The 27,677-nt window shown below is 34.0% G+C and overlaps 1 protein-coding gene across 2 annotated transcripts in view; it reads left to right on the forward strand.

Annotated features, from left to right (window-relative positions):
• The window catches only part of LOC145291322 (natural resistance-associated macrophage protein 2-like), a 346,900-nt gene that overhangs the window by 284,511 nt on the left and 34,712 nt on the right, over positions 1-27,677 (forward strand). For both annotated transcript variants that reach the window (XM_080137065.1, XM_080137066.1), the window contains exons 10-12: positions 1,147-1,179; positions 11,062-11,181; positions 17,365-17,588. In XM_080137065.1, coding sequence (XP_079993191.1) covers positions 1,147-1,179; positions 11,062-11,181; positions 17,365-17,588 — 377 coding nt within the window. The remainder of the gene's footprint in view (positions 1-1,146; positions 1,180-11,061; positions 11,182-17,364; positions 17,589-27,677) is intronic.

Below are 27,677 nucleotides of genomic sequence, written 5' to 3' on the forward strand. Positions count from 1 at the left end.
TAGACGTAACATATACGTTGATTTCCAACTACTTGGGAAATTGGAAAGACAAAAACAAATTGATAAATTAGTGTCTCACGAATTGAATGACAACCAAAAGAAACACTTTTATAAAGTGTCATCTTCCCTTCTTTTATGTAACAAGAACGATCCGTTTCTCGACTGGGTCGTGACTTGCGATGAAAAGTGAGTTCTTTACGACAACTGGCGATGCTTAGGTCAGTGGTTGGACGTCAACGAAACCAGTGTTGCACCAAAAGAAGGTCACATCCATTACAGTTTTTTGAATGCAGGCAAAACCATTACAGAAGAGACGTACTGTCAACAAATTGATGAAATGCATCAGAAACTTCGACAACAACACCCAGTATTAGTCAACAGAAAAGGCCTAATTCTCCTTTATGACAATGCTCAACCGAAAGTTGCTAAACCGACCCTAGGCTACGAAACTTTTCTCATCTGTCATAATACTCCAGACCTCTTACCTACCAACTACCATTTTTTTCAAGCATCTCAATAACTTTGTGTGAAAAATGTTTCCAAAACCTAAGCGATATCAAACACACCTTCAACGACTCCATCGCCACCTGAACGCAAGATGTTTATATTACTGGCATAAATACACTTGTTTTGCAATGGCAAAATGTGTTGATTCTGATGCTGTTTATTTTGATCAATTAATTTTTGTTTGAGCTGAGATATGTTCATCTGAATTTAAAAGTTAAAAACTGCAAGAACTTTCTTGTCAATCTGATAATTTTGCTCTTGTTGCTAATCTATGCCTTTTTAAATTTTATTTTTAATTAATAATTTTTCTTTCCATTTTCTTTGATGATTCATTATAAAAGCATTTTTTTTACAATTAGGTTTTTCATTCTTTCTTTCTCATTTTATTTTTATTTTCTTTTTCTTAATTTTTTGTTTATTCAAGTTTTTTTTACTGATCTTATTTTTAAAGTTTTGTCTTTTCTTTGTTCCAATATTTTCTTTGTTTTTTTTTTCTTACACTTCACTTATATAATTTATCTGCAGCAATAATATCCAATAATAATATCCAATATTAATATCCAATAATAATAAGACCCAAAACATGTTTGATTGTCTGGAAACAACATCACTAATTACAAATATTTGTTATTTATTCAGGCTACAGTTATAGAGGTTGATATTCTGAGAGGGGTAAGTTATATTATTTATATTCATATATTATCCTTGCATATGTATGTGTATGGTGTATATAATGTGTTGCGTTTTTGTGGATGTTGGATAAATTTTATATAAATATTGTTAACGAATTTATTGCTCTGAAAAATTTGCTAACACTATTTTTGCAAGATATGTTTTTCTGAAATTTCAACCAACAATTATATGAATCTCTTCATCAGCATAATATTTATTTATTAATACAAGTCAATATGTACCTATTTACTATGCCTCCCCACGGGACAGAGTTAGACACCAGGGTCGTTTTTTAACGTGGAGAAAAGGTACAAAAATAAAAATTGTCTCAGTCGTGAAGGATTTCTCCTCCAACGAAAGAGAACAAGAAATAGAAGTGCAGCATCTGAAGAACAGATGGTATTTATTTGCTCCCCCACCGAGCAAATTAGGCACAAGGCCGATTTTTAATGTGAGGAGTGAAGGGAGGGGGAAGGGAAAAAGGGGACCAGCTCTCAAGAGGTGGGAAATGGGAGCTGGTTAAAGGTCAGGCATGTGGGGTTGCCCCCACATCTGGTCTTTGCTAGTCATAGCTGGTCTTTGCTAGTCATAGCTTGCAGCATCTGAAGAACAGATACTACACTTTGATCTTGTCCCGAAGGCCAAGAATCCTAAACATAAAATAAAATAGCATCTTTGACTCTAAAAGTTAACCATTGAGCTAAACTTTATCTGCAATATTTATTTATATCCTAAGCCTTTATAGCATTTATTTCATTTTAATAAAAAGATTTGTGTTTCACCATCTCCTTGTGATACAACTAAAGCTATAACTATTGAACTAAACTTGTCATTATATGTGTATATATATATATATATATATATATATATATATATATATATATATATATATACTGTATTAACAAAACCAAGACTTCAAAAAATGAATTGATAGCAACAAAAAGTGTATTTCATTTTAAGTTACATTTGTTTCCCTACCAGTCGGACAATTTCAAGCATTATGGCATTTGAAAATTTTCACATAACCAGCATTTCTTCAAACTTCTTGAATAAAAAACATTTTGACAATAGAACATTGTTTAAAGAAAATTCCTTTAACGAAAATGAAGCATGCGAAAACATTTAGCCTAAAGGCATCCTCCATCAAAAGCCCATTCACATATTAATATATCACCTAATTTTCATTCATAGTCATTTAAACTCTTTTAATAATACTCTTCATTAAATTCCTAAATTAGATTTTTATATTTCTTTATTTCACATAATTAACTTTTTAAAAACGAATTTTTTAAATTTTATTTTTATATTTATAATATAGTCAGAACAACCTTGCTATAACGTTACAGTTAATTTTTAGTTTCGTATTCGCTCATTTGTGGCATCAATGTTTACAAAATATTGATTATCTTATTACTTAGATATAAGACCAGTTTAGGGTTAAATTAAGTAGGAAAATAAAGAATAACATTACCTTATATTTATTAATCCTCAATCAACATTCCGAGTAATGGATCCTATTCTATTTTTCATTATTTAATATTTTATTATTCATTATCGTTCTAATCAAATATGGTTCTAGATAGTTGTGAAAAAACGAACTACGAAGGGAGATAATCCATTACGTTGTTAACTGCTAGTTAAAAAATTATGTGGAAATAAAGGTCGTATTTAGTACTTATAACAGTTAAAGATAGACAACTAAGGCCGTTTGATGTTTCAGATCTAGTAAATCCTTAAAAGCGTCTATGATTTATTAATTAATTTAATTAAACAGATACAGAAAAGACTACGATAGCTTATTTAACAAATTAAGAATCTAAAGTATATTTTGATCTTAAAACTGATTATTTACCCATGGGTTTAACCTACATCTGCTATCCATCCATACTTTCAAAACAGGAATATAACTCTATTAGGGGATTGGGTCAGGGAACATAATAGAAACAATAAAGATTTTGAATTGAAATGGTCAGTAGTGGATAGGGGAAGAAAGTACAGCCCTGGGAAATCAAAAAGGTGCAATCTATGTTTATTGGAAGCCTTTTACGTATTGAATTCTAAAGAAGAAATTTTGAATAAAAGGCTAGATGCCATACAGAGATGTCTTCACAGGAATAGGTTTCTGCTATCATGCCTTAAATGTAACTGAGGTATAACTTTTTATAACAATAAGGATCCTTGGATACAAGGGTCAAATTTTAATGTAGCATAAAATAGCTGGGAATGATATAGTCTAAACGAAGATCCAAATCTAATAAGCAAATATAGTTTCTATTATTCCAAACTGGATAAGAAATATAGATAAAGTATAAAGCTCAACAAAGACTGGAAACATTGTTCCATAACTGCGAGCATTTTTTAGTATTTAGTTGTAGCAGTATTGATGGTGAAATAAGTGGTACCTTTTCCAGATCAATAAAACAACTTAACAATAAACTAGCAATTATTAAAAAATTAAATTAGCAATTAGTGGATTGGACATTAATTGATTTTGTTCTCTGACAACTAAAGCTTGAAGAATCCCTGCTGGTTTATTTACTCTTGTTCTAAATGTTTTTATCTAAAAATGCAAGGGTAGACACCTTCTCATTGGAGTGAAGCACACGTGTAGATATTGGGTGGTTTTGTTGTCAGAATAGTTATTAGAGGATATATATTATTTTATTTAGGTATGCAAGAACACAATACACGAATTGTAATTTTGGTTCTGAAGCCATGAGTAACCCAAGTAGATTATGGATGAATAGCAAATGTAGGTAAATAATCAGTTTTACGATTAAGATATACTTTAGATTCTTAATTTGTTAAATAAGCTATGGTAGCCTTTTCTGTATCTGTTTAATTAAATTAATTAATAAATCATAGCTGCTTTTTTAAAAAATTAATTATGTGAAATAAAGAAATATAAAAATCTAATTTAGGAATTCAATGAATAGTATTATTAAAAGATTTTAAATCGCTATGGGTTTTTTGTGGAAACTTTTTATGACTGGCTTTTAAATAAGGATACGAAAATTAGGGGATATATTAATATTTGAATGGGCTTTTGACGGAGGATGCCTCCAGGCTAAATGTTTTCGCATGCTTCATTTCTGTTAAGGGAATTTTCTTTAAACAATGTTCTATTGTCAAAATGTTTTTTATTCAAGATGTCTGAAGAAATGCTGGTTATGTGAAAATTTTCAAACGCTGTAATGCTTAAAATTGTCCAACTGGTATTGAAACAATTTTAACTTACAATGGAATACACTTTTTGTTGCTATCAATTCCTTTTTTGAAATCTTGGTTTTGTTAATACAGTATATTAATACTTAATTATAAAATATGATAATTTTGTAGCTGACTTTTTAAGTCATCTCTCTTTGGCTTAAAACTTATTGGTATATGAAAATTATACGAACTGAATTATACGAACCCAGTAAAACTCAGTATATTACAAATAAGTCATATATATATATATATATATATATATATATATATATATATATATATATATATATATATATACATGAAAGGAGTGGTGTTTGAAGGCTATGATAATGCAGTTTGTCGGAGTACACCATGAATACATGTCAATGAAGTGAAAGAATAATGACAATATTGGAGAACAATCACATGAGAGACTTGAACCACAGAATAATATAACGTTCGAGATCTCGTGAGAGGCGTAGAGACCATTCTAAATCACGTTGATGCCATCACAACTTTGACAATTAGGAAATACATGTTGTTGCTACAAAGAAAAAGTAAGTTGGAATTAATTTCTATTCTTTGTCCTTTGTAACTGAAACGGCACACAACATATGTTCGTTCCTGGACAATGTTTTATTCTTTGGCTTTTTTAAAAAATATTTTGTAACACATATGATGTCTTTAGATATGTTGTTTATCAAAAAAAAAAAAACAATCATATCTATATATATAAAAGCGAAAATGTGTGTGTGTTTGTATGTCTCACAAAATCTTTTGACAGAGGCGACGGATTTTCACGAGTTAGGTATCATTTTGAAACTCCACATCTTGGACGACAAATATCGAAATATTGGGCAAAAACATTCATTCCTTCATCCTTAACGGCTCTCTTTTTTACAAAGAGGGGTGAAAAAAAATGGTATCTTCATGACAAGATGGCTTTACGCAGGCGTCATTATGCACAAAAGACGTTGTACATTGAATTCGTTTTAAATGTTATAAAAACCGACCTAATTTCATCCACACGTCTATAGTGCGATGTGTTAAGTGACAGCGTCGTTATCTAAAGTTTTCAGGTTCAATCCCAGTTATCAGGTATATTTTTTTTCTCGATTTTTATACATTTAATATTGAAACAAGGTTATTTATACCATTTTTTTTTTTCGCTTTTCACTGTGTTTTTCTTTTTTCTTTTTTTTTTTTTTCTTTTTTGGGGGTTTTTGTTTATCCGATTGTTTTAAAGAAGTTTTACGTCCGATCGTTGTTTTTTCCGATTTTTTTTTAAAGTTTAAACAGTTATTAATTCGCTTATTCTTTGCCCCCCCCCCTCATTACCTACACACCTCCAAACACCCGGGCAACGCCGTCCTTTTTTCGGGGAGGGGGGTTTGTTTTTTGGCTGTTTTTTTTTGTTAGGGTTTTTCCGATTTTTTAATCTACACACACACCTCCAAACACCTGGGCAACGCCGGGTACCACCCGCTAGTGTTTCAGAAAAAAAATAAAAAGGTGGACAATATATTGTTAAAAAAAAAGAGATGAAATAGTATTAAAAATAAGAAAATGCAAGAAAACAATGTATTTACTAAAATATCGAATTGGTGGATTTTTTTTTGTTGTTGTTGTTATTCATTTGATCTTTTTTATTTGAGAATGATATCTGCACTCGAACAAATTAACAGTTTTTGATGAAACATGAATAATTTAGCAAAGTACAAAATAAAAACTCTACCCACATGAAAAATATGATGAATATATATACATGTAAATAAATATCATAGATAATTCAATTTTTAGAACGAATAATCAATAGCTTGTATTATTTCATGGAAAAAATTGCTGGTAGACTTAGAATAAAAATATTTTACCCATTATTATTATAGTATATAATTGTAAGAAATAAATTATCATAGTTAATGTTTATTATAAACAAATGTTGCTGTTTGTCTGGTATTTGAAAAGGATAGATTAATGTAATTTGTTTAATAATGTATGCGTACACAGCTTTTTAAATTGTTATTGAAAAATATCTTCATGGCGACAACCTTCCTTGATGAAAAAGTTAGTTTTTTAAAAGAACATACAGGAAACGAAAAAATTACAAATTGGCTAGGATGACACAAATATCGATTTTTCAGATTCAAGGCTATCAATGTCAAATTTCAAGAAATAAGCTGACTTAATGTTACATAGTAGATGTGTATTTGTTAAGTTTGACAACTAATCTCAGCAAGAACATTATAAAGGAAATAAAGGAAGAATAAAATTTGCTACCAGAACAGTAGCAGAAACTCGCAATGAAACAGCAACCAACAGAAGATATTGTTGTTTGAAAGAAACGGCTTACCTTGCAGTAATATGTTGATAATCAAGTTTATCACATGTTTTAACTTGTAGGGTATTTCATTCCGATCTCCAGATAATCAGAAGAGAATATGCACCATTTCGGAGCCTATATCTCCCTGTAGACTTGTATGTAATAAGGTTTATCATTTTTTTTTTTTTTTTGTAGGGTAATCTATTCCGATATACAGGTAATTTCAGGTCGTTAGGAGAGAAAACGCAACATTTTGGGGCCTATCTCTCTTCATTTTTTTTTTTGAGGGGAGGATACCGCCCTCCCCTCACTGATCTGAGGCCATATTATCTGCATTGCGTTTAACTGAACTGTTCAATAGACTAAAAACTGGAGTTTAATGATTTCAGCGTTTCCCGCCTCGAGCAACGACTCATTCTCACAAGACGTTAAAAAATTCAACGGTTGCGTCTCACACACTTGCCGAATTAAGATGCGCTCGTATAAAAAGAGAAGAGCAATAACCCACTAATATATATATATATTATATAATATATATATATATATATATATATATATATATATATATATATATATATATATATATATATATATATATATGTAACTCTTGGTTCGTTCGTAATTAATAGTCTAAATTACTAAATAAATGATTACTTCGACATTTTGGTATAATATGTTTACTGTACCCATGCGTGTTTTTATATATCTCTTTTTAATTATAACATTATACTTAATTTTTGTATAATAAATAGGTGGTTTTCTTTGAACCGATAGGCCATTTTTTTTATTTATGGACAATTATTTATCACCGCTTGCCGTCACGTGACCAGAGTTTCCAATTTAGCGGTTTTCCTGCTAGATCTGGAGATTTCGTTTGCAACCTAGCAGGGAATTCTAGAAAATCTGGAGATATTTCGCACTCACACACCCGCAATTTTAGATTAAAACAATAAAGAAAATCGCTTGAAAATACTTTAAAACATAAAATAAACTCATTCATGTAAGTAAAAACAAGCAGCATTTATTGCCTTTGGTAACAATTATTTATTGATTATTTGTTTTGTTTTTCAACTTTTTTTTTGGTAAACCATTCTTAAATCTCGCTATAAAATCGATTTTTCCAAGTACATTATGGGGGAGGGGCGTTCCAACCTCCGTAGTTTAGTTTAGAATACGATCTAAGCAACCCCCTTTAGTCAAAAATTCTAAAAAGCAAGAAACAACAGCAAAAAAAAAAACTTATACCAAACACAGTAGAATTTAATTATCTATCAACCTAAATACTTTTAACATGCTAAAACAAAGTTTTTTTTGTTTTTTTCTATTTTTCTAATTTCCAAATATGTTGTTCAAAGTGGATTTTACACAAATAATAATAAACAAATGTCCGCTTATCGCTTAAAGAGTAAGGAGGCTTAATTTCTCAAAAGTTGTAAACAAATGACTAGGTGAATCAGAATTTTTGTATGAATTTTTGACACCCCTAACACGAAACTGCGAATAAAATATTAAAAAACTCGTAATTTCTCTTTTAAAAGTGGGTTGTTTATTTTCTTTATGGGTCATACTTCCAAAATAAACTATTAAAGTTGTATAAAAAGTAATAGAAATATTATTTTTTATTTAAAAAAAACTAATGAAATTAATTGAATTTTACGAGCTCAGTATTTTCAATTTTTAAACTTTAAAAATCCATCAAAATTTTTCTATTGATTCAATTTTTACGATATTTTCAAGGTCAGTGTGAAATTTTATGCTCTTTCCAATAAACCGAATATAATATTTTAGATAAACGTTTTTTTTTTAATTCAAGCCCCCATTTTCAAATGTCTATTAAAAAGTAAATAATTAATTTACTCACCAAAGTTTTATATATCACAAATTGAAGATAAAAGATCAATAAATAATATATTCAAATTTAAAACAACAAAAAGTAGTGTTTTTTAGAAATTTACCTGTAAAGTCCGAAGTTTAAACCTTTTTTTTTTAAACACGTTGTTTGTTTTTTTTTTTGTTTTTTTTTTTTTAAATGAAACCTTGGTCCTTTCTCCTTTAATTGAAAAAATAATTAGGGTTTGAATTATATTTTTCGAGTAGTTATAAGCTTGGAAATACAGGGAGCCGAATTAATTCAAGCCTCCCATTTAGAAATGTCTATTAAAAAGTAAATAATTAATTTACTCACCAAAGTGTTATATATCACAAATTGAAGATAAAAGATCAATAAATAATATATTCAAATTTAAAACAAAAAAAGTAGTGTTTTGTAGAAATTTACCTGTAAAGTCCGAAGTTTAAAAATATTTTTTAAAACCACGTTGCTTGTCTTTTTTTTTTTTTTAATGAAACCTTGGTCCTTGCTCCTTTAATTGAAAAAAAAAAATTAGGGCTTGAATTACATTTTTCGAGGAGTTATAAGCTTGGAAAACGGGGTGGAATTATTCAATATTTTTCACGAAATTTCTGACACACCTAACAATGACTTATCTACCACTAACCCTAATTTCGAGTTGCACTCTCAAATTTAGAGTTTGTGATAGTCATAGATTTTTTATACAATTTTCCAAGAGTGAAGTCCCCAATGGTTAAACAACAGTTAATTGTGGAAAAGACAACTTTTAATAAAAGAAATGAAATAAAAATAACTTGAACACAGTTTCAGCACGTATAAAAGATACTTAAATTTTACTGCATTTGGTATTAGGTATTTTTGTTATTGTTTACAATTTCTCGAATATTAATTATTTTACACAAATGATTGTGTTGTTCCTACTTACTTGCCCCCCAAGAGCCGTCATTCATGATTTTACTTATTTTTACTAATTTTTAGACGTTTATTTTATTTAATTGTCAGCATGAACCAACTTTTTAAGATGCAGCATATGCTAACACTTCAGCGAAGTTTACTGTATTTATTTTTTGAGCAAACATTAATAACAGAAATTTTTCCCCTTTATTTATTTTTTTTCATAATTAATGATAGAAGTATGTTTTCTGTTTTTCTTAACATCTGTTGAAAAAAAAAATAATTTATACAGTCTCTTGAAAAAAAAAATCAAACTTTTCTCTACTTTCACCTAACTATTTACAATGTTCATATAAAGCATTCATCTGTTCTTTTTATAATAAAAATTCCGTTTTTACTGCCTAATTTCTTTTAAAAAAAGTGCTAGTTTTCCTGAAAAAAAACCCAAAAAAACTTTCACCTAATAATTTATGGTAAAAAATTAATTTTTTGGGGGAAAAAACCAACAACTTTCATTGATAAAAAAAAATTGCAAAAAAATAATAAAAGTAAATAAACGAACAAAATGCAATTTTTCTTGTTCCATTTTAACAAACTGAGCCACAGCAAACGTGGCTGGGTACAGCTAGTATATATATATATATATATATATATATATATATATATATATATATATATATATATATATATATATATATAGGATTGATATGTAGTTTGCTTGAAGCATTGTGTGGGATAGGTCTAAATCTCTACTATATATATATATATATATATATATATATATATATATATATATATATAAAATGAAATAAGTAAATATGTACAATCAAAATATAAATGACTAAATAAAATTAAATAAATAATCATGCATGCACAAATGAATAATTAAAAGAAAAAAGGATAAATAATAATAAATGCGAAAAAAAAATCTTGCACAGGTCTGATGTCTTCTTTATCGTTTATTTTTTTTTTCTGCGACTGGTATTTCCGGCGATCACTCTTTACTATAGAGGGCAATATAAATTTTATATATAATGTGATCGCATTCTTCCAACCATTGATCATATTTGCCGATGGAAATTTTGGGTTTTACCCACTAGCCCAATTGCTATCCTCGGCTTTGCATCCTGTCCTTGATTTTCCAACGTCTTATTTATTATAACAGTATGAGTCATTAGATGAGTAGCATTTTATTCTGGCGAATGTTTATTCCTTTCGCAGATTAGATTTCAATCCACAGATATATAGAAATTCTGGAAGTTTCACTCATCATTATCCGGTCTATGTCGTTTTCCAATAGTTCAATTTTGATCCATCATCTTTCCTCCCTTTCGGTGGATATTGAGGGCATTTTCTTGTATTTTCTTTCTTTCTTCCTTTCTTTCTTTTTTTGCATAGCATATATTTATGAACTCTGGATTGCTGACCCAACGTGTTCACTTGGTCTTTCCCAACATCTCCTGTTTTTCCAGATGTCTCTGTTCTATTTCCAGTCGCCATTAAGTCTATTCCTGAAAGTCAACAAATTAGCCATTACACCTGCATTTATTTGCTAGAATCTGTGTAAGTTTTTTTAAAGTCATATTTAAATTTTTCTTTCTATTTTCTCTATTTTTTGTGATTGCAGGGTGTATTTCTTGGCTGTCAATATGGATTAGCAGCTATGTATATTTGGGCAGTTGGTATTCTAGCAGCTGGACAAAGCTCTACAATGACAGGAACATATGCTGGTCAGTTTGTCATGGAGGTTAGTATAATTGCATAGTTTTTAATTTCAAAATCCATTCAACTCTTATATATTATAAGATTTGAACACCAGGTAAATATGTTGTAATTATTTGGGGGAAAATACCAATAAAAGTCAACATCCATACAGTTTACCAGTTGACAAGAGCAAAGGTGAGAAATTGATTTAAAAGTCCAGCATTAAAAAAAATGAATTGAACTGATTAGATACAAACATTATAAAAGTATATAAAATCTAATATTTAAAATGCATGAAAACAAATTATACAAAAATTTACATTATGATAAAAGATATTAACAAATGGTAATCCTTTGCCAAACTGATTCAGCATCAAAATGTTAATATGGCATAAAACTAAATCAAAATCATAGCATAATGTTCACAGCAAATCCTATCAACGTCTTTGTGAATACATTTTTGGAATACTTGATTGTTTTTCGTTGGACTATGAAACTCAGCAAGATTGATATTTATAATTCGACTGTTTCACTTGATGGACTCTGTGGCCTTCTTCAGGTGTACAGTTTATTCATGGCGATGTTTTTCTTGTATCTACTTGAATCTTATGTTAAAAATGAAGTATGTAAGAAACATCAGCATACAATATCTTCAGAAGCAGCAAACTGATGTATTAGTATTTTTGTCATGTAGCAAGTGTTTTTTTTTTTTTTTAATGAATTTAATTATAAAAGTTGTAGAAAAAAATTAGCAAACAATAAAAATGTATGTCAAATTTTGGATTTCATACCAACACAATATAAACAGATTAAACTAGTTTAGAACCTATCGTATCTCACAGAACCCTCTCTCTCTCTCTTTTTTTACATAGGCATAACCACTTATCAAGGCCAAGAGGCCACTCGATGATAAGGGTTAAAGAGTGTACAGTAGAAATGGGACAATATATTAATCGTTAGTAATGGAAATTTGGTACATTTGTTAACTTATATGGAACGGCTCATCAAAAACTTGTTTACATTAGACTTGAAGACAACCATATTGTAGTCAGCCGGAAAGCAGGAAAACAGAAGACAATTCCATAGGCGTGCAGTTCTAAGAAAGAAGCTTTGTTCATGGAATCTACGTTTAGGTTTAGGCACAGATAAAGAGTGGGGGAAATTATTGATAGTGTTTTCTGCTAGACGGGTGTTTCTTGTGAAAGTTTGGCGAAGGGGGACCATAGATTGGAGTTCAGCCGAGCACTTGCCATGAAAATAACAATAAAGCAGAGACAAACTCGCAACATCTCTTCTGTGAGAAAGAGGTTGCATGGAAGAGAAAAGGACATCCCCTACGAGGCTACGAAGTCAATTTTGAACTCAATGTAATGTAATTAATAGAAGGATGAATCAAAATATAAGCATTAATGGTGAGGACAATAGTCTGAAAAAGTAAATGAGTATCGAAATAGATCACGTGATCATATATAACATCGTTATCTTTTTTGGCCATTTGTATTGAAATGCAAGATATTAATATTTAAAAAAACTGTGTTGCATGCACTATTTCGTCTTGAGGAATGTCAGGTTCATGGAATGAGAAAGCATATAATCATCAATCTCTTGAAGCAAGAAAACAAAGTCGGTGCAAACTTATCATATATATATATATATATATATATATATATATATATATATATATATATATATATATATAAATTTCAAGCTAAAAATAAATTGCCATGTATATTTGGTGGGGGCAGGAAGATATCATGATAAATTTACTCTTATAGAAACAGGACCGATTCTAAACTACTCATCCCTTTTAAAATAGGACAATAAATTAAATCATTTTTATTCATTTAAAAATGCCTAGTTATAAAAATATGATATTTTATACTTCTTTAGCCTTTTGGTTAAGATCAAAGTGTATTATCGATTCTCAACATCTCTGTGACTAATAATAAGGTGTTGTTAACAGGAGAAAGGAAAAGACAGAGGATAAGACAAGAAGCAGCTAGCCGGCCACCCTAACTCTTCATTTCCCTCTTGAAAAGTTTTAGCAATTTATCTATTTTTTGTATTAAATCACTTTAATTAATTACTGTCAATATTAACAAAACTATTGCACATATATAGACAAATAGTAGAATAAAATTAAAAATTAATATCACCAAAAACAAATTAAAAAATAGATATGCAAACTATCCATTCAGATGACTGTCTTTTGATCAATTGTCTCTAGAGAGTATTTCAAAGTTCTATGTTATATTATTGATTTGAATAACAATTAACCGTTTTCATGGTAATATGGGAGTGATAAGTGAAAAAGATTTTCGCTTTCATTTATATATGTATACTCCCCCGCATTCTTGGGTAAACCACTTTTATTGAAATGATTTTGTCTGCTGCTTACTTAGCGTGATGCAAAGTTCTTTGTTTGTAAATAAACAAACAAATAAAGCAATTTACATTGTAGCAGTCAAATGCGTACATAAAGACATTTGAAGATATCATTTACGATTCTAGTTTTTATCACCCCTTTGCAAGATTGAACTTATGCTACAACTATTTTATTCATAATCTTACAGACGGTTATGTTTAACCAAATTTCCATCTAAAGCTACATCTAGCATTTAACATCGCCTATTAAATTTCACCTCAATAAGCCATTCGTGCTAGTTATACCCAAATTGTCTTCTCCTCAATTTAAAGCTAAATCTTAATATACAAGTAACTTAAAATCCTCCCCTTCCCTCCCCCTAACCTCAACCCTCAAATCAGAAATAAGTATCCTGATATTTTCCTCCCCCTTTCTTCCACCTACAAAACCCCTCCACAAATAGAACAAATTTAAACCATACTATATACTATATACTTAAACACATATAAACTTATGCAATAAGAAACAATACTCCTCACCCATTCAAATCAGAAATATTCATATTTAAATTAACTAAAATTTAACGACAATGGCAAATGACCCTCATTTCTATCAAATTCGCCCTCCCACATGCATACCCTCATACTCCCATTCCTGACTAAAAATCTGTACTATCCTTTAAGATCCATCATCTCCTTTCCTCACTCATCCCTAGCGCATACCCTTAACCCCACTTCCACTCAGCTATTCATCTCTGTCACTCACCAGACTTTGACCTTTCACCTTCGCTGAAAGACTGTGAACTCATTTCCATCAACCTAGTTCTCCGATTCTTCACTCCAGCTTGTAACTACTACATCAAACATATGGTATTTCTCATACACTAAGGATGAAAAAATATATATATAATGACATTACACCAAGGAAAACCTACGGCAACATTTAATAAGGACAACATATGACAAATGTGACAAATGCTGAAATACTAAGACCTACCTTGGAACTAACGGTCTCCCCAATCCTTTCATCATCCTTATTTAAGACAGAGGTAATATTCTCATCCTTCAAATCCGAACTCGATTTAAATCTGCAAATCCTTTTCACTACCATCAATAACACATTTCATCGAATCTCCATATAGGGAAAACACAATCTCGTCAAATATGAACCTAAACGTAATTTGTTCATAATTGCATTCATCACTGGCCCCTGCATCCAAGGAATTCCATACTATAATATTGACATTGCTTGCATTTTCCTAGGGATTTGTAATATCAGGATATTCTCTCGTTCACCAAACTTTCTGCTTTGTTGGCTACTCCTATATATACTTTATACTTTTGTGCCTTACTTTTATAGACATGTATCTTATTTCTCCAACTCTGTCTCTAATTAACTAAATTTTTGTTTATTTATTTATTTTTTAAAATTTATTTATTTTTCTCCTATTATCCCACAGCGCTGTTCGTCACATCCTAATTATTTTTGTCTCTTTATCCGCCTCTAGCAACTTTACTCTCCTATCTTTATACCTTTGCCTTATATTTCACCCCTCCCTTTACACCTAGGACTATTACTATACATTATCTTCTGAAAAATATTATTATATTTTTACAGCTTCCTACCTCATACTCCCTCGTAACTTACCCCCTTAACTTACTTTTGGGCCTTTCCTTATCTTACTAAATTAAAACCTTAGTACACGACGCCCCATGTAATCCACACCACAACTTTCATTAATCTCATAACATCACGCTATAAGCCATAGCCCTCTTATAAGTAATATTGTAATAACCGATACATTTGATCAATCCTACTTAGCATATACCCTCTCACTTTAATTCATCATCATAATATTACACCTGAAAACATGCACCTTCTCTAAGTGATGTTGTGATTTCGGTTACCTCTGTTGATAAATACCTTTTAGCGTAAACCCCCTCGATAGATACTATACATCTTACATACGGATAAAATAGAACTACTACCCATATACCTTCCCCTTGAGTTTAAACACATAAACTACCTACATTCTTAAGAATATGATAGAAACCCTATACACCTTTTTACATTACACTTTATATAATACGCTCCTTTATCTTAGAGTTCAGTATAGTTCCTCTAAACCACATCAATACTTTTATTTATTTAATTCCTGATGAATCCCTCGCTAGACGTCACATCCCCATTATGTTACATAGCATCTTCTCTTCTGATGAGAAGCATTAGACTTCGAAATACCTTAGTATACAGAGTCCCCTTTATCCCCCAACCAAATGTATGTATACCCTTATTAAATAAATGAATCATTCTATATATATCAATATATAGTTTTCGTGACTTCATTTTCCACTTTTATTGTCTCCTATATATCTATATATATAAATTTGCATTCTTGTCTGTTTGTTTATTTACAATTTGATTTATATATGCAAAGGGTCCGCTACATTACTCTTTCATTTATTTGTATATATATGATTTTTGCCAAATATACAATTAAAAGGCCACCTCATTTGCATATTGCATTAAAGAAAATCGATTTTACTAAATAGCAGTATGTTAGTTAATGTTTCTAGCAAGAGAATTGTTTTAAATGTTCTATTTAAAATTGTTATTTAATAAATTTTAAATAATAATTTAATTGATAATATATTTAATTTATTTGGAATTATTTCCGACATCGACTTTTTTAAAGACATAGAGTTATCTCCCCCGATAAACTTCAAAATATAATAAACTCTTCACCAAATAAAATAATTTGGTAATCTCAATAAGTTTCTAGCTTAAAAAAATAATTCTGTGTAGACAGAAAAATGTTTTTTTTTAATATCAAAAAAACACTTACGAATAAACTGGAAACATTTCATTTGTTTGTTTTTAATATTCTTGAAACGGCTATACAAACTTTAACCGCAGTGAATTCAAACTTCAACCACACTTTTAGACACAAAAAAAGCTACCCCGATTCAAAAAAATCAAATCGAAAAAGCTCCACCCCCTAAAGAAAAGCAAATAAAAAATTTCCTTTATTTACGAAAAAAAAAAATAAAAATAAAAGCCAGTAAAAAAGTGCCTTTACAAAAAATAAAAATAGAAAAATGTCATATTACGCACGCGTTTGGCAAAAGTAATGTATCCTGATTCAAAAGTAATGTATCCTGATTCAAAAGTAATGTATCCTGATTCAAATGTAATGTATCCTGATTCAAATGTACTCTAACCAGAAGCATTCATTTCAAACACACTCCTGTCATATCAAAGAATCTACTGTTGATTTTATGTCTGGCCTTTTTGCTTGTGCAGTGATAATGGCTTGAATTTAAATTTAAAATGAAAAAGTCATCAAAAAATGATTAAGTCAAGTATCATAGTTCAATTGTGCCCTTGTCATATCAAAGAACATACTGTTGATTATATATGCTGAGCCTTTCTGCTTGTGTGGTAATAAAAATTCTTAAATGCAATTGTGATGTTAGGCTGTATAAGATGTTAACTTTGGTCACAATCGCCTGTTCCTTGTTTCATTGGATTTTTTTGATTATCGATTATGGATACTTATCAAAGACATTCTGGTACAAGATTTATCTCAGAACACTGCCAGATACAAAAAGTAGTTATGTGAAATTTCACAAAAATCGGCCCAGCTGTTGTAGAGTCTATAGGGAACTCACACTCACACACACACACATTTTATATAATAGATAGATAGATATATGATTGCTAGTTAATATATATATAACAAATATCATGCATTGTCTTAAGGGTCATACCTTATTTTTCCATAAACTTATTTCAACTGTGGACATTATATATATAAAGAACATTTACATTCTTTCCTAATTTTTATCCTTGCATTTTCAGGGTTTTTTAAATCTACGCTGGAAAAGATGGCAACGGGTATTACTAACCCGTTCGATTGCTATTATGCCCACAATACTAGTAGCTGTTTTCAAAGGGGTCCATGATCTTTCTGGCATGAATGAATTTCTTAATGTTCTCATGTCTCTACAATTACCATTTGCTCTCCTTCCCATCTTGACGTTTACCAGCACCAAACTCGTTATGGGAAATTTCAAGAATGGATTGTAAGTTTGTTTTACCATTTATTCTTGCCTCTGCAGGCAGCATTCACAAAAAATATTTACCCTTGTCTTCATTAGCAACACTCACTAAAACATGATTCACAATCCGATTTCAACCGTAAGAAAATTATTAAAAAGTTGTCGGTAAATAAAAATAAAAATGCTTTCACTATATTTCTCTTCCTCCTTTTTCACATAGTATAACATCCAATAAGTTCAGATGCTTTAAATATTTAATCTGAAAGTTCACAATTATGTCCAGTGGACGATCTACGTCATTCTACGAATCATAGAAGTAATTAAATTCATGAAAAAGAATTTCAAAACCTACCTGGCAAATATACTCAGTTAACCAAGACACAAACAAGTGCATTTAAAAGTACAGTTAGAATCTTAAAAAGATCTATCCATTAAAATCTCTGAGATAGCAGCAAAACAAAAAGAAACTTAAAAAGAAAATAATAAATTTGGGCAATATCATTTCAATAGCTATTTTCCTTAATTCCATTCTTGACACACTATGACAACTTAGTTTACTAATTAAATACTTTGTAGCAGAAACAAAGTGCCCCAAAAACACAAAACCCTTAAATTTACTCTCACAATGTTTACTGTGGTGAGCGATTAAGTTCATTGTCTTCTTGGAAATATTTTAAAAGAACTAAAGTAAGAATTTGTGAACGTTTTTAGTTTCTAGGTTACTATTTGTTTTATCTTCAACAGAGTCCTTGCCCATCTTTTCCGTGTATTAACAAAAAGAAAAACAGCTCTAACAGACCTGCTCAACTCCAAAACTGTCACTACTTTAGATAAATAGATGACATAAATAGATGCTCCTCATCTATTCACATCACATTAGTCTCCTTAACATTGTTGAGAAAGTTACTGGAATTGAAAACACCATTTCCATTACTTCTTAACTAGAAAATAATCACATCCTTTATTTCCTTGACATGATTCTACAAAAAACATCTTAAACGGTCTAACTACTCAGTTCATAGAAAACCAATGACCCAAAATGATTTTTCTACTCCCACCACGACAACAGAATAAAATCTGGAATGATCATAGGCTTGTTCCTCAGAGTTTTCAGAATTTAAAGAACTCTACACGGAAAGCATATTTAATCCATAAAATATTTAACATTTAAATAATTGATACACTTACTGTGTATTTGTCTACTTACTGTTATGACCGTGTTTAAAGGGTCACATGGAAAACAGGACAGGAATATACAGAAGTGAGGGTTGTTCATACAACCGATGAACAACCTTGGTTGGTCCACCAGACATCGACTCCTACCTTACAGTTTTGTCTTCCAGTATCGATTGTGTATGGATTACTTCATTCATATGTAACACAAGTATTCTGCCACAACACTTACCTACTACATCTGTCGATAAAACTATTTATTTCTATTTGATTTGTTGTTGAATTATCTTTTCTTATTTTCACTATATTAATATTTCTGAATCATGCAAATGATACAAATGACAACGATGCCTCCTTTCAAAAATATTGTCAAATAGACAAAGGCCAACGTCATAATGGGGTGTTACTGTTAATGTTGTAAAATGTGACTTGCAGGATTTCCTCTTTCATTGCTGGTGCTACCAGATTAGGCTGCCTATTGGCTTCCTGAGACGAAATGCACATATGTTGAATTTCTGTTTTTGTTTTCTATTCTCTTTTGTAAAACTTAAATATGTTCTGCAAAAACAAAAACAACAGCCCCCCCCCACTTCCTTACTGGCTTCCTAAATTAAAACAGTCCAGATAATAATACTACAACCTTTTTCCTTTGTAAAACTCAATTATTTTCTGCAAGGCTGAGAATAAAAACAATAATCCACCAAGAACACTAAACCAAACTTATGATTAAGAAAGGAAATAATAAAAACAACCAAACTAAAATCCAAGAATGTTTATTTGAAGAAATAAACCAGATTTCACTAGACCCCGTCGGCGGGGCATCAGAATATGCCGAATGCCCCCCCCCTGTAAAGAGTAAAAGTCCCTCAATGGGGCTACCTGTTGGCTGTAAGTAGCAACCCGTAATATCTTGGGGCGGGATCCTGGTGGTTGAGCAGTCCATAACTAAGGAAATAAAAAAAGTTGTGGCTCTGCAATACATTACTTCGGCCTTTACCTCAACTAAACGGGAGGTCGAAGAGGCCCAATCCGATCAATCAGCTAGTCATATCAAGCCCTAACACTTACACTGGCAAATGTCAATTACAACATTAAAAAAAAAAACAAAAAAAAGAAAACAAGTAAGTGTTAGAAGGCGATGGCAATGGTCAATCAATTGCTGAGATAAAACCACACAACTGTTCCCTACACAATGTTTCTATTAAACTGGAAAAATGAAACTAAAGGAGGAATCAGGAAGCGATGGCACAAACTCAACCGATTGAGTATATCTTTTTTGTATCCTTGGGATGAAAGAGCGAATGGGTTTCCCTCCTAACTTCTCCCACATTTGGGCTCCAAGGAGGGTGGGAAGCAAGAAAGATGAAAAAACAATCAACTATACATGGATCTAATAATAAAAAAACCCCCAGAAAACCCAAAAGAACTCATTGTGATGTTTCAGATGTCACCAGCTTAGACAGTGAGCAAGAATTTAATCTTAAACATATTGATAAAAGAAAACTTCCCAAGATTCATAGTTATTGAAACTTTGGAAGGAAAAAAGGCCAGCGATCTGTCTCCATTTCTAATTGAAAAAGTATTAACTCAAAATCTAAATCCTAAAACAGTTAAAAAAATGAAAAATGGCAACCTATTTGTTACAGTAGATAACTACAAAGCCATGAACTAACCTTAGCTACAACGGAAGAAATAAAAAATGCTCTAAGAAAACAGGGAGTGATTGATCATGTCCGAATCAATATAAAAAGGAATGGTCAATCCATATCTACAACGACGTATATACTAACATTTAATACTCCTAAAATTCAAAAGGAAGTAAAAATTGGATATACAATTGAAAAAGTGGAACTATATATACCAGCCCCTCTGAGATGTTTTAAGTGCCAAACATATGGGCACCATAGAGAAATTTGCAGAGGGCACAAAACATGTAGAAAATGTGGTCTAAAAGAACCTAACCACATAGAAATTGAATGCCCCAATGAAAGTAAATGCCCAAATTGCCTGGAAAACCATCCAGCATACTCCAAAACATGCAAAACCCTCAAAAAGGAAAAAGAAATTGTGGGAGTAAAATACAAGGAAAATATATCCTTCCCTGAAGTAAACATCTATGCAAACATCACAAAAAATTCAAGCCAAACTAACCAAATAAACTATCAGGAGTTGCTCAATAAACTAGTTTCTGAGCTCAAAAATTTAATTGAAACTTTAAAAACAAACCAAACTAAAACTAACAAGAAACAAATACTAATAGCCTTGAAAACTCAATTATGTGATCAAAACCAAAAACAAGCTCCAAAGAGCAAAATAGAATCCGATCAACAAAAACTACTAATAAACCAACGTGAAAGATCCAAGTCACGAACAAGGACAAAAGCAGACATTAAACACACAATATCAAGAAAGATGGAAGCAGAACAGGGAAACACAAAACCCCTTTCCAAAAACCAAAATAAACAAAAAACAGAAACTGTGTTAATTGAAAACGAAAATAAATTTGAATTAATCAAGATTGAGAACCGAGGATACATAAGATAGAGCAAATCAAAAAGCGCCAAACCAAAACAAAAAACAACCTTAGCAAGATTTCTTAGCTGAGACACAGACACTAACAAGAGACACACCCCCTACATCCAAAGACATGGAGATATATGAGAACTAAAAAAGGATAACTAAACCCAAAACTCCCAAATAACACACTAAAATACAAAACATGACACACAGAATCATACCGGATAGAAATAAGACAAATAATATAATCCAGTGGAATGTCTTGATTTACACCTAAATGAGTTCACTATTCTACTCGCTAAATTACTCCCAATAGTAGTCTGTCTCCAAGAAACCTTTATAAAATCGGATGACAATATAAAAATTCAAAACTACAATCAGTATAACTATATACGAGGGGCGTGCAATAAGTAATGCCCCTGACCCACTTTCCATAGCAGTAGAGCAACGAAACTTGGCACAGTTATTAGTCTTTCTCTACATAGGAATCACCCAGAGTTATGCATTTCTCCCATCGTTTGATGCTGCTCTGGAGACCGTTTTTGTAGAACACTCCAGGTTAGTCCTCCAACTATGACCTGACTTCAGAAATCAAGGCTGTATCATCTGGGGAACGTTTTCCTTTCAAAAACAACTTCATGACTGGGAAGAGATGAAAGTCAGAGTGTAGAATTGGGAATCCAGTTTAAATGCTATCTAGGTAGTTGTAGAAATAGCAAGTTATGTAGATATATTTTCGATTCCCATCAATGAGTTTAGTGGGATCACAGAAGGTTAGATTTGACATCCGTCAAACTCAAGTCACCTTTTATCAACCTAGTTAGATGCACCAGAAATTAGGGGTGACATGCACCGGAAATTAAGGATAGCGGGAATTGTGATCATAGGTTTCTGGTTGGCGACCCCACGTGGGCTAGAGTTGGTTTTGGACTGCAGATGAAGCAGATTAGGGTCTCTCCTCCGACAGCCATGGGTTTGAGACATAGGTTTGCCTTTTTAATAAAACAAATTGAAGATTCAATCTATCTCGTGTTATCGATCCATCTGCAGCAGTAAGTACCACTCTCCAGAGATGGAGCCAGCGACAAGAAGATATCCTCCATTGGACAAGGCAAGCATGTATGTACACAAGCTTTGCGCATACATGTCGAGACCCTTCAAGGCAAGAAACTGTGTAAGAATAGAACACACACACATACACCCATATAAGTAAGTAAAACCAACACAAAGTCAAGTATCTGCAGAATGTATTCTTGGTTCCTCCTCTTCTCTCTCTCCCAACAATCGAGCACAGCATATAATAACAAAACTCTAAAGCACGTCTGACAGCACTGACTTCTGCCAACAGTCTGCTCCTCCTCTTAACAACACAGGCTTTTTATATGGCAAAATCGTTCACCTCTATTTGCATATTCTCCTAACTCACGTGATCACTACTCTATAAATACGAGTCTTGACCGTTTCTTTTCTTTCTTTTTATTTATTTTCGGTGACCGACCCGCACGTGGTCTATCCAGGTAAGTTACGCATTTCTCCACACTCCCCCCTGATCTCATGATCACGAACAGGACATGCGGGCAATCGTCGTTGGCGGGTACTCCTTCGAAGAATCGGGGGCAGCACTTCCTCATTGCTGTTTTCTTCATTACCACCATCATTACTACCAGTCTGTTCCATTATCCCGTCTCGTGGGGTTTCGCAATCACAGGGGGTGGGCAGTATTCGTCTCTGTCGAGTATTTCGATGAGGCATTACTTCCTTGTGTCCATCGTTCTCCTCACTATTGTCATCAGTATGTCCCATCATTCCCTCGTCTGGTTCTGTTGGTGGTGTTTCTATGCTCACCTGAAGGGGCAGTAAGTGATCAGGATCATCTCTGAACGGTGTGTGATCCTCCTCATCGTCCTCAGAATCGGAAGAGGTATAACAAGGGCGGATATGTTTTACGTGACGTGGTATGCCACCAATCAACATGGTCTGAGGACTTATGATTTTGTCTATTTTTCCCCGGAAAAATTTCGTAGTGCACCCAGCATTCGGGGGTTTTATCCAAACAAGGTCTCCCACCTGATATGGTGTATTGACAACACTCACCACTGATGGTATGGCATCAACTCCTTTCACACGCTGTTCATATTGGTAAATCCCATTGGCTGGTGCAGTTGCTGGTGTTGCATTGTCCTTGGGTGTTATATTATACCAGTACACAGCTTCTGGAATAGAGCACTGCGTCCTGGCTGCAATTCTTTTGATGGTGCGGTGACACCGTTCTGCTATACCATTACCCTCGGGATAATATGCACACCGATAATGCATTTTAATCCCCCATTCGTGCACGAATTTCTGAAATTCTTGACATCGAAATGTGGTGGCATTATCAGTCAGAATTTCAATCGGGGCACCACGTTCAAAAAAGACGGCTCTCAACTGTTGTATAATGCTGGCTGCATCCTGTCGTGTCAACAGGCGCCATATTGTGAAACGCGTCGGGCCACAATCCGTCATGGTCAAAAAATGTTTGTCCCCATAATGTGTTATGTCCATCCCTACTCGCTGCCAGTTACCCTCAACCTCGAGCTTCCCTTTTTGCCATTGGGATGGTGCCGGATCAATTCTCTGACACTCTTCACACGAACGTATGGCTGCTTTCACTGATGCTTTTGTAGTTGCAGGGCATACTCTTCGGACAAAATATGCAGTCCTCTGAATTCCAGGATGTCCAATCTGCTGGTGTATCATACGGATCTGGTCAGGTGTTAATTGATCCATTACAGTCGCGCATGTTTGTTGTTGAAAATCGGATCCCTGCCTCATTGCATCCATCCACCTCTTTGGTACTCGAGTCAAGCTATCAGCCAAATTCTGCATCGACGAGACTAACGTAATGTCTACCTGCAAGCTGTATTCGTCAACTAGACACTTAATTATTGCTAGTCTCCTTCGTACTAGCATTTCACTTGCAGCTCTAGTCTTAACTCGAGCCTTTCCAGTCAAGGTGTCGGTTAACCAATGGTAAACACACAATGAGTCAGTGTGGAGATGCACAACATTAGTCTGCCATTGCAATGCGAGATTAAGACCTTTTAACGTGGCATCAAGTTCTGCCAAATTTATATGTTGGGCATCATTTTTCGGACGAAGCCAGCATGCATCTTCCACAACAACACCTAGTTGCTCCAACACGACACCTGTAGCCAACGAACTTGCGTCAACCCATGCATTTAGTTCGTTTCCAGACACTTGCCACTCACCCCGGGCAGGGTCATTCCTATGCACTCTGGACAACATTTCAGCCATCATCATCCGCAACATCGTCCCATCCTTTTGTTACTGTAGTCACTCGTCTTTTCACCACTCCTGTTGCCGATCGGAGCCATCCACAGACAGGTAGATGTCCTACCAATTTACCACAGATAGAAAACACAGTACGTCTTGTTAATACATTGGGTAACTTTGGAAGTGAGCCCCCTCGCTTCCATCGCAACGTATTGCCCTCCTCCCAGACCTCGAGGCCTAGCACGGGCACTCCATCCTTTAGGCGCTTAGGGTCTTTGCTTATTAACCCAAACGCTTTCAGTTTTATTCGAACTGCATCCGCAGACATTATGTCCTCATTAACATAGATGTCATCTATGTAGGCTGAAGCAGCTTTTGCTGTGGTCTCATTCTGCATCAAAACGGTTTTAATAATGGTTGTCATAATCAAGGGTGCTACGTTTAGGCCAAAACACAAACGTGTCAAACAATATAGTTTTCCCTTGAGTAGTACTGTCTGAAACGGCCATAATGACTCATGGACACGTATCTGCAGGTAGGCCCTCTTTAGATCCAGAAGTGCTACATTGCTCCCTTTTTGACGCCACTCTCTCAGTTTAGCAGCGCACACATCTGCGTTTCCGGTAAACGCATCAACATGCCGATTCAACTCTCGGTAATCCATTACGGGACGAATTTTTTCTTTGGTAGGTTGTTCAACAGGCATGAGCGGAATTAATCCCTTGGGTGGTCCCAGACGTTCCTGTGGGTATGGTATTAACCAACCGTTGTCAATCCACATCTGAAGTTCTTCTTCATATGCGGCCCTATTCTTGGTAGAAACTGCATACTCTGGAATCGTGTTGCACAGCCGATCTGGTTCCTGGCCCATAGCCCATTTCCACTTTGCAGTCCACACCCTTTCGTTGTCATCAAATGTAGCACAGAAGTCCTTTTCTTCAATCGACATGGCTGCACAGACGTCTTTCCCTTCTCCAAGCCTGATACCTCTAGCTGCTGTGATTGTAACGCCTCCTAGTGCTTGTATTGCATCAATTCCAAGCAACATGTCGTACCCAAGGGGTTTCTCCTGCATCACCAGAACGTCAACTTTAGCTGTGTCACCCTTCTCAGTACAGATTGTGACTGTCCCTTCACCACAACATACCCGTGATAAGCCATTGATGGTCATAACGCCGACTGGGTTCCTCCGCCACACCGAACAGCAATGGGCACTAACTATAGACCGGGAACACCCCATGTCTATAAGTGCTGAACACTGCACATCATCAAGTTTAACGCTAATGACAGGCAATCCTGTGTTTATTGGTTGGCAGGGGGCAAGGGTAGCGATAGTACCTTGCCCCCAACTTCGTTTCCCGAACAGTTGCGAGATATGTGCCCAAATTTATTGCAGCAATAGCATTGCACTGGTCTCTTTGATTGTGGATATACACCTCTCCTATCACTCCGGCACTCTTTAGCAAAATGATTGGCCTCCCCACATTTATAGCACACTGGGGTGGCATGCTTATTACTATCTGGAAGAGAGTCCACATTGCCTCCATATCGAAAACGAGCTGCTGCTGCAATTGGTTCCTGTTCCTTACAGATGTTTCGAGCTCGGGCCAATAACTCATCAGTTGACAATTCATCGATTCTTGATGATGCCCGCAACAGTTTACTGACCTCCTCGGGTAGGCCTACCAAAAAAGCACAGCTTAATATTTTATCGTTGACCCCACCAAACGGTACAGATAATTTTCGCAGGTCGGCTAGGTACACGTCGACTGTTTCCTTGGGTTGAAGTGTCCGGCTCGTGAACTGTTGCCATGCAACAAATGGATCTGTACCAAATGCTGTATACAGGCTCTGCTTGATTTCATCCCAGTCTGGTTCATCCCCGAGTTGTTGGTAGACTGCATAGGCCCCTCCGGTTAGCCTCAAAGGGATAACTGTGGCTGGTTCTTTAATTTTGCACAGTTTACAGATTTTCTCTGCCTTTTCAATCCATTCGACGACAGCCGGTCCAGTGGTAGATCCGTCGAACTCGGGTATTAAGCGAATGTTGAATCTGTCCATTGTTAGTCACCGCACACCAAGCGCCGAAATAGCTTAAAACCAACACAAAGTCAAGTATCTGCAGAATGTATTCTTGGTTCCTCCTCTTCTCTCTCTCCCAACAATCGAGCACAGCATATAATAACAAAACTCTAAAGCACGTCTGACAGCACTGACTTCTGCCAACAGTCTGCTCCTCCTCTTAACAACACAGGCTTTTTATATGGCAAAATCGTTCACCTCTATTTGCATATTCTCCTAACTCACGTGATCACTACTCTATAAATACGAGTCTTGACCGTTTCTTTTCTTTCTTTTTATTTATTTTCGGTGACCGACCCGCATGTGGTCTATCCAGGTAAGTCACGTATTTCTCCACAGTAAGAACACATATGTAAGAACACACATAGCTTCTCTTGATTTCCTCAAAAGTGAAGCATAATAGGCTCCTGTAATTGTGGTACCCTTTGCCAGGAAATCTACCATCACTACTCCGTCCTGGTCCCAGAAGACTGTGAGCATGACCTTGCCAGCGGAGGGCTGCACCCTTGCCTTCTTTGGAGGTGGTGAGTCCAAGTGCTTCCACTGCATTGACTGGGCTTTGGCCTCTGGATCATAGTAATGGACCCAGGTTTCATCCTGTGTAATCAGTCTTTTGAAAAACTTTGACTCATCTTCTTGGCACATCTCCAAATTCATCCTCAAGCACTCGACACGTTCTCGCTTCTGGAATGGTGTGAGCAACCTGGGAATTCATCTGGCAGACACCTTATGCATATGCAAATGGTCATGAATGATAGTTTCCACAGACCCTGTACTAATCTTGACATCTTGGGTTATTTGGCGAATAGTAATGTGCCGATCTTCCAAAATGGCAGCCTCAACTTGACGGACAGATGCCTCATCAATGGCAGAAAGGGGTCGACCAGGTCTGGGAGCTGTTTCCACAGACTTCCGGCCATGTTTGAATTCACAATGCCAGCGTTTTACAAGGTCATATGATGGGGCATTATCACTATAAGTTTTTTCATTTTATCAAAAGTCTCCTGTGGTGTGCGTCCTTTCAAATACAAAAACCGGATCACTGCTCGACATTCAACAGGCCCC

Source organism: Euprymna scolopes, chromosome 12, assembly GCF_053919585.1.
Source record: "Euprymna scolopes isolate OS-2025 chromosome 12, ASM5391958v1, whole genome shotgun sequence".
Classification (NCBI taxonomy): Eukaryota; Metazoa; Mollusca; class Cephalopoda; order Sepiida; family Sepiolidae; genus Euprymna; species Euprymna scolopes.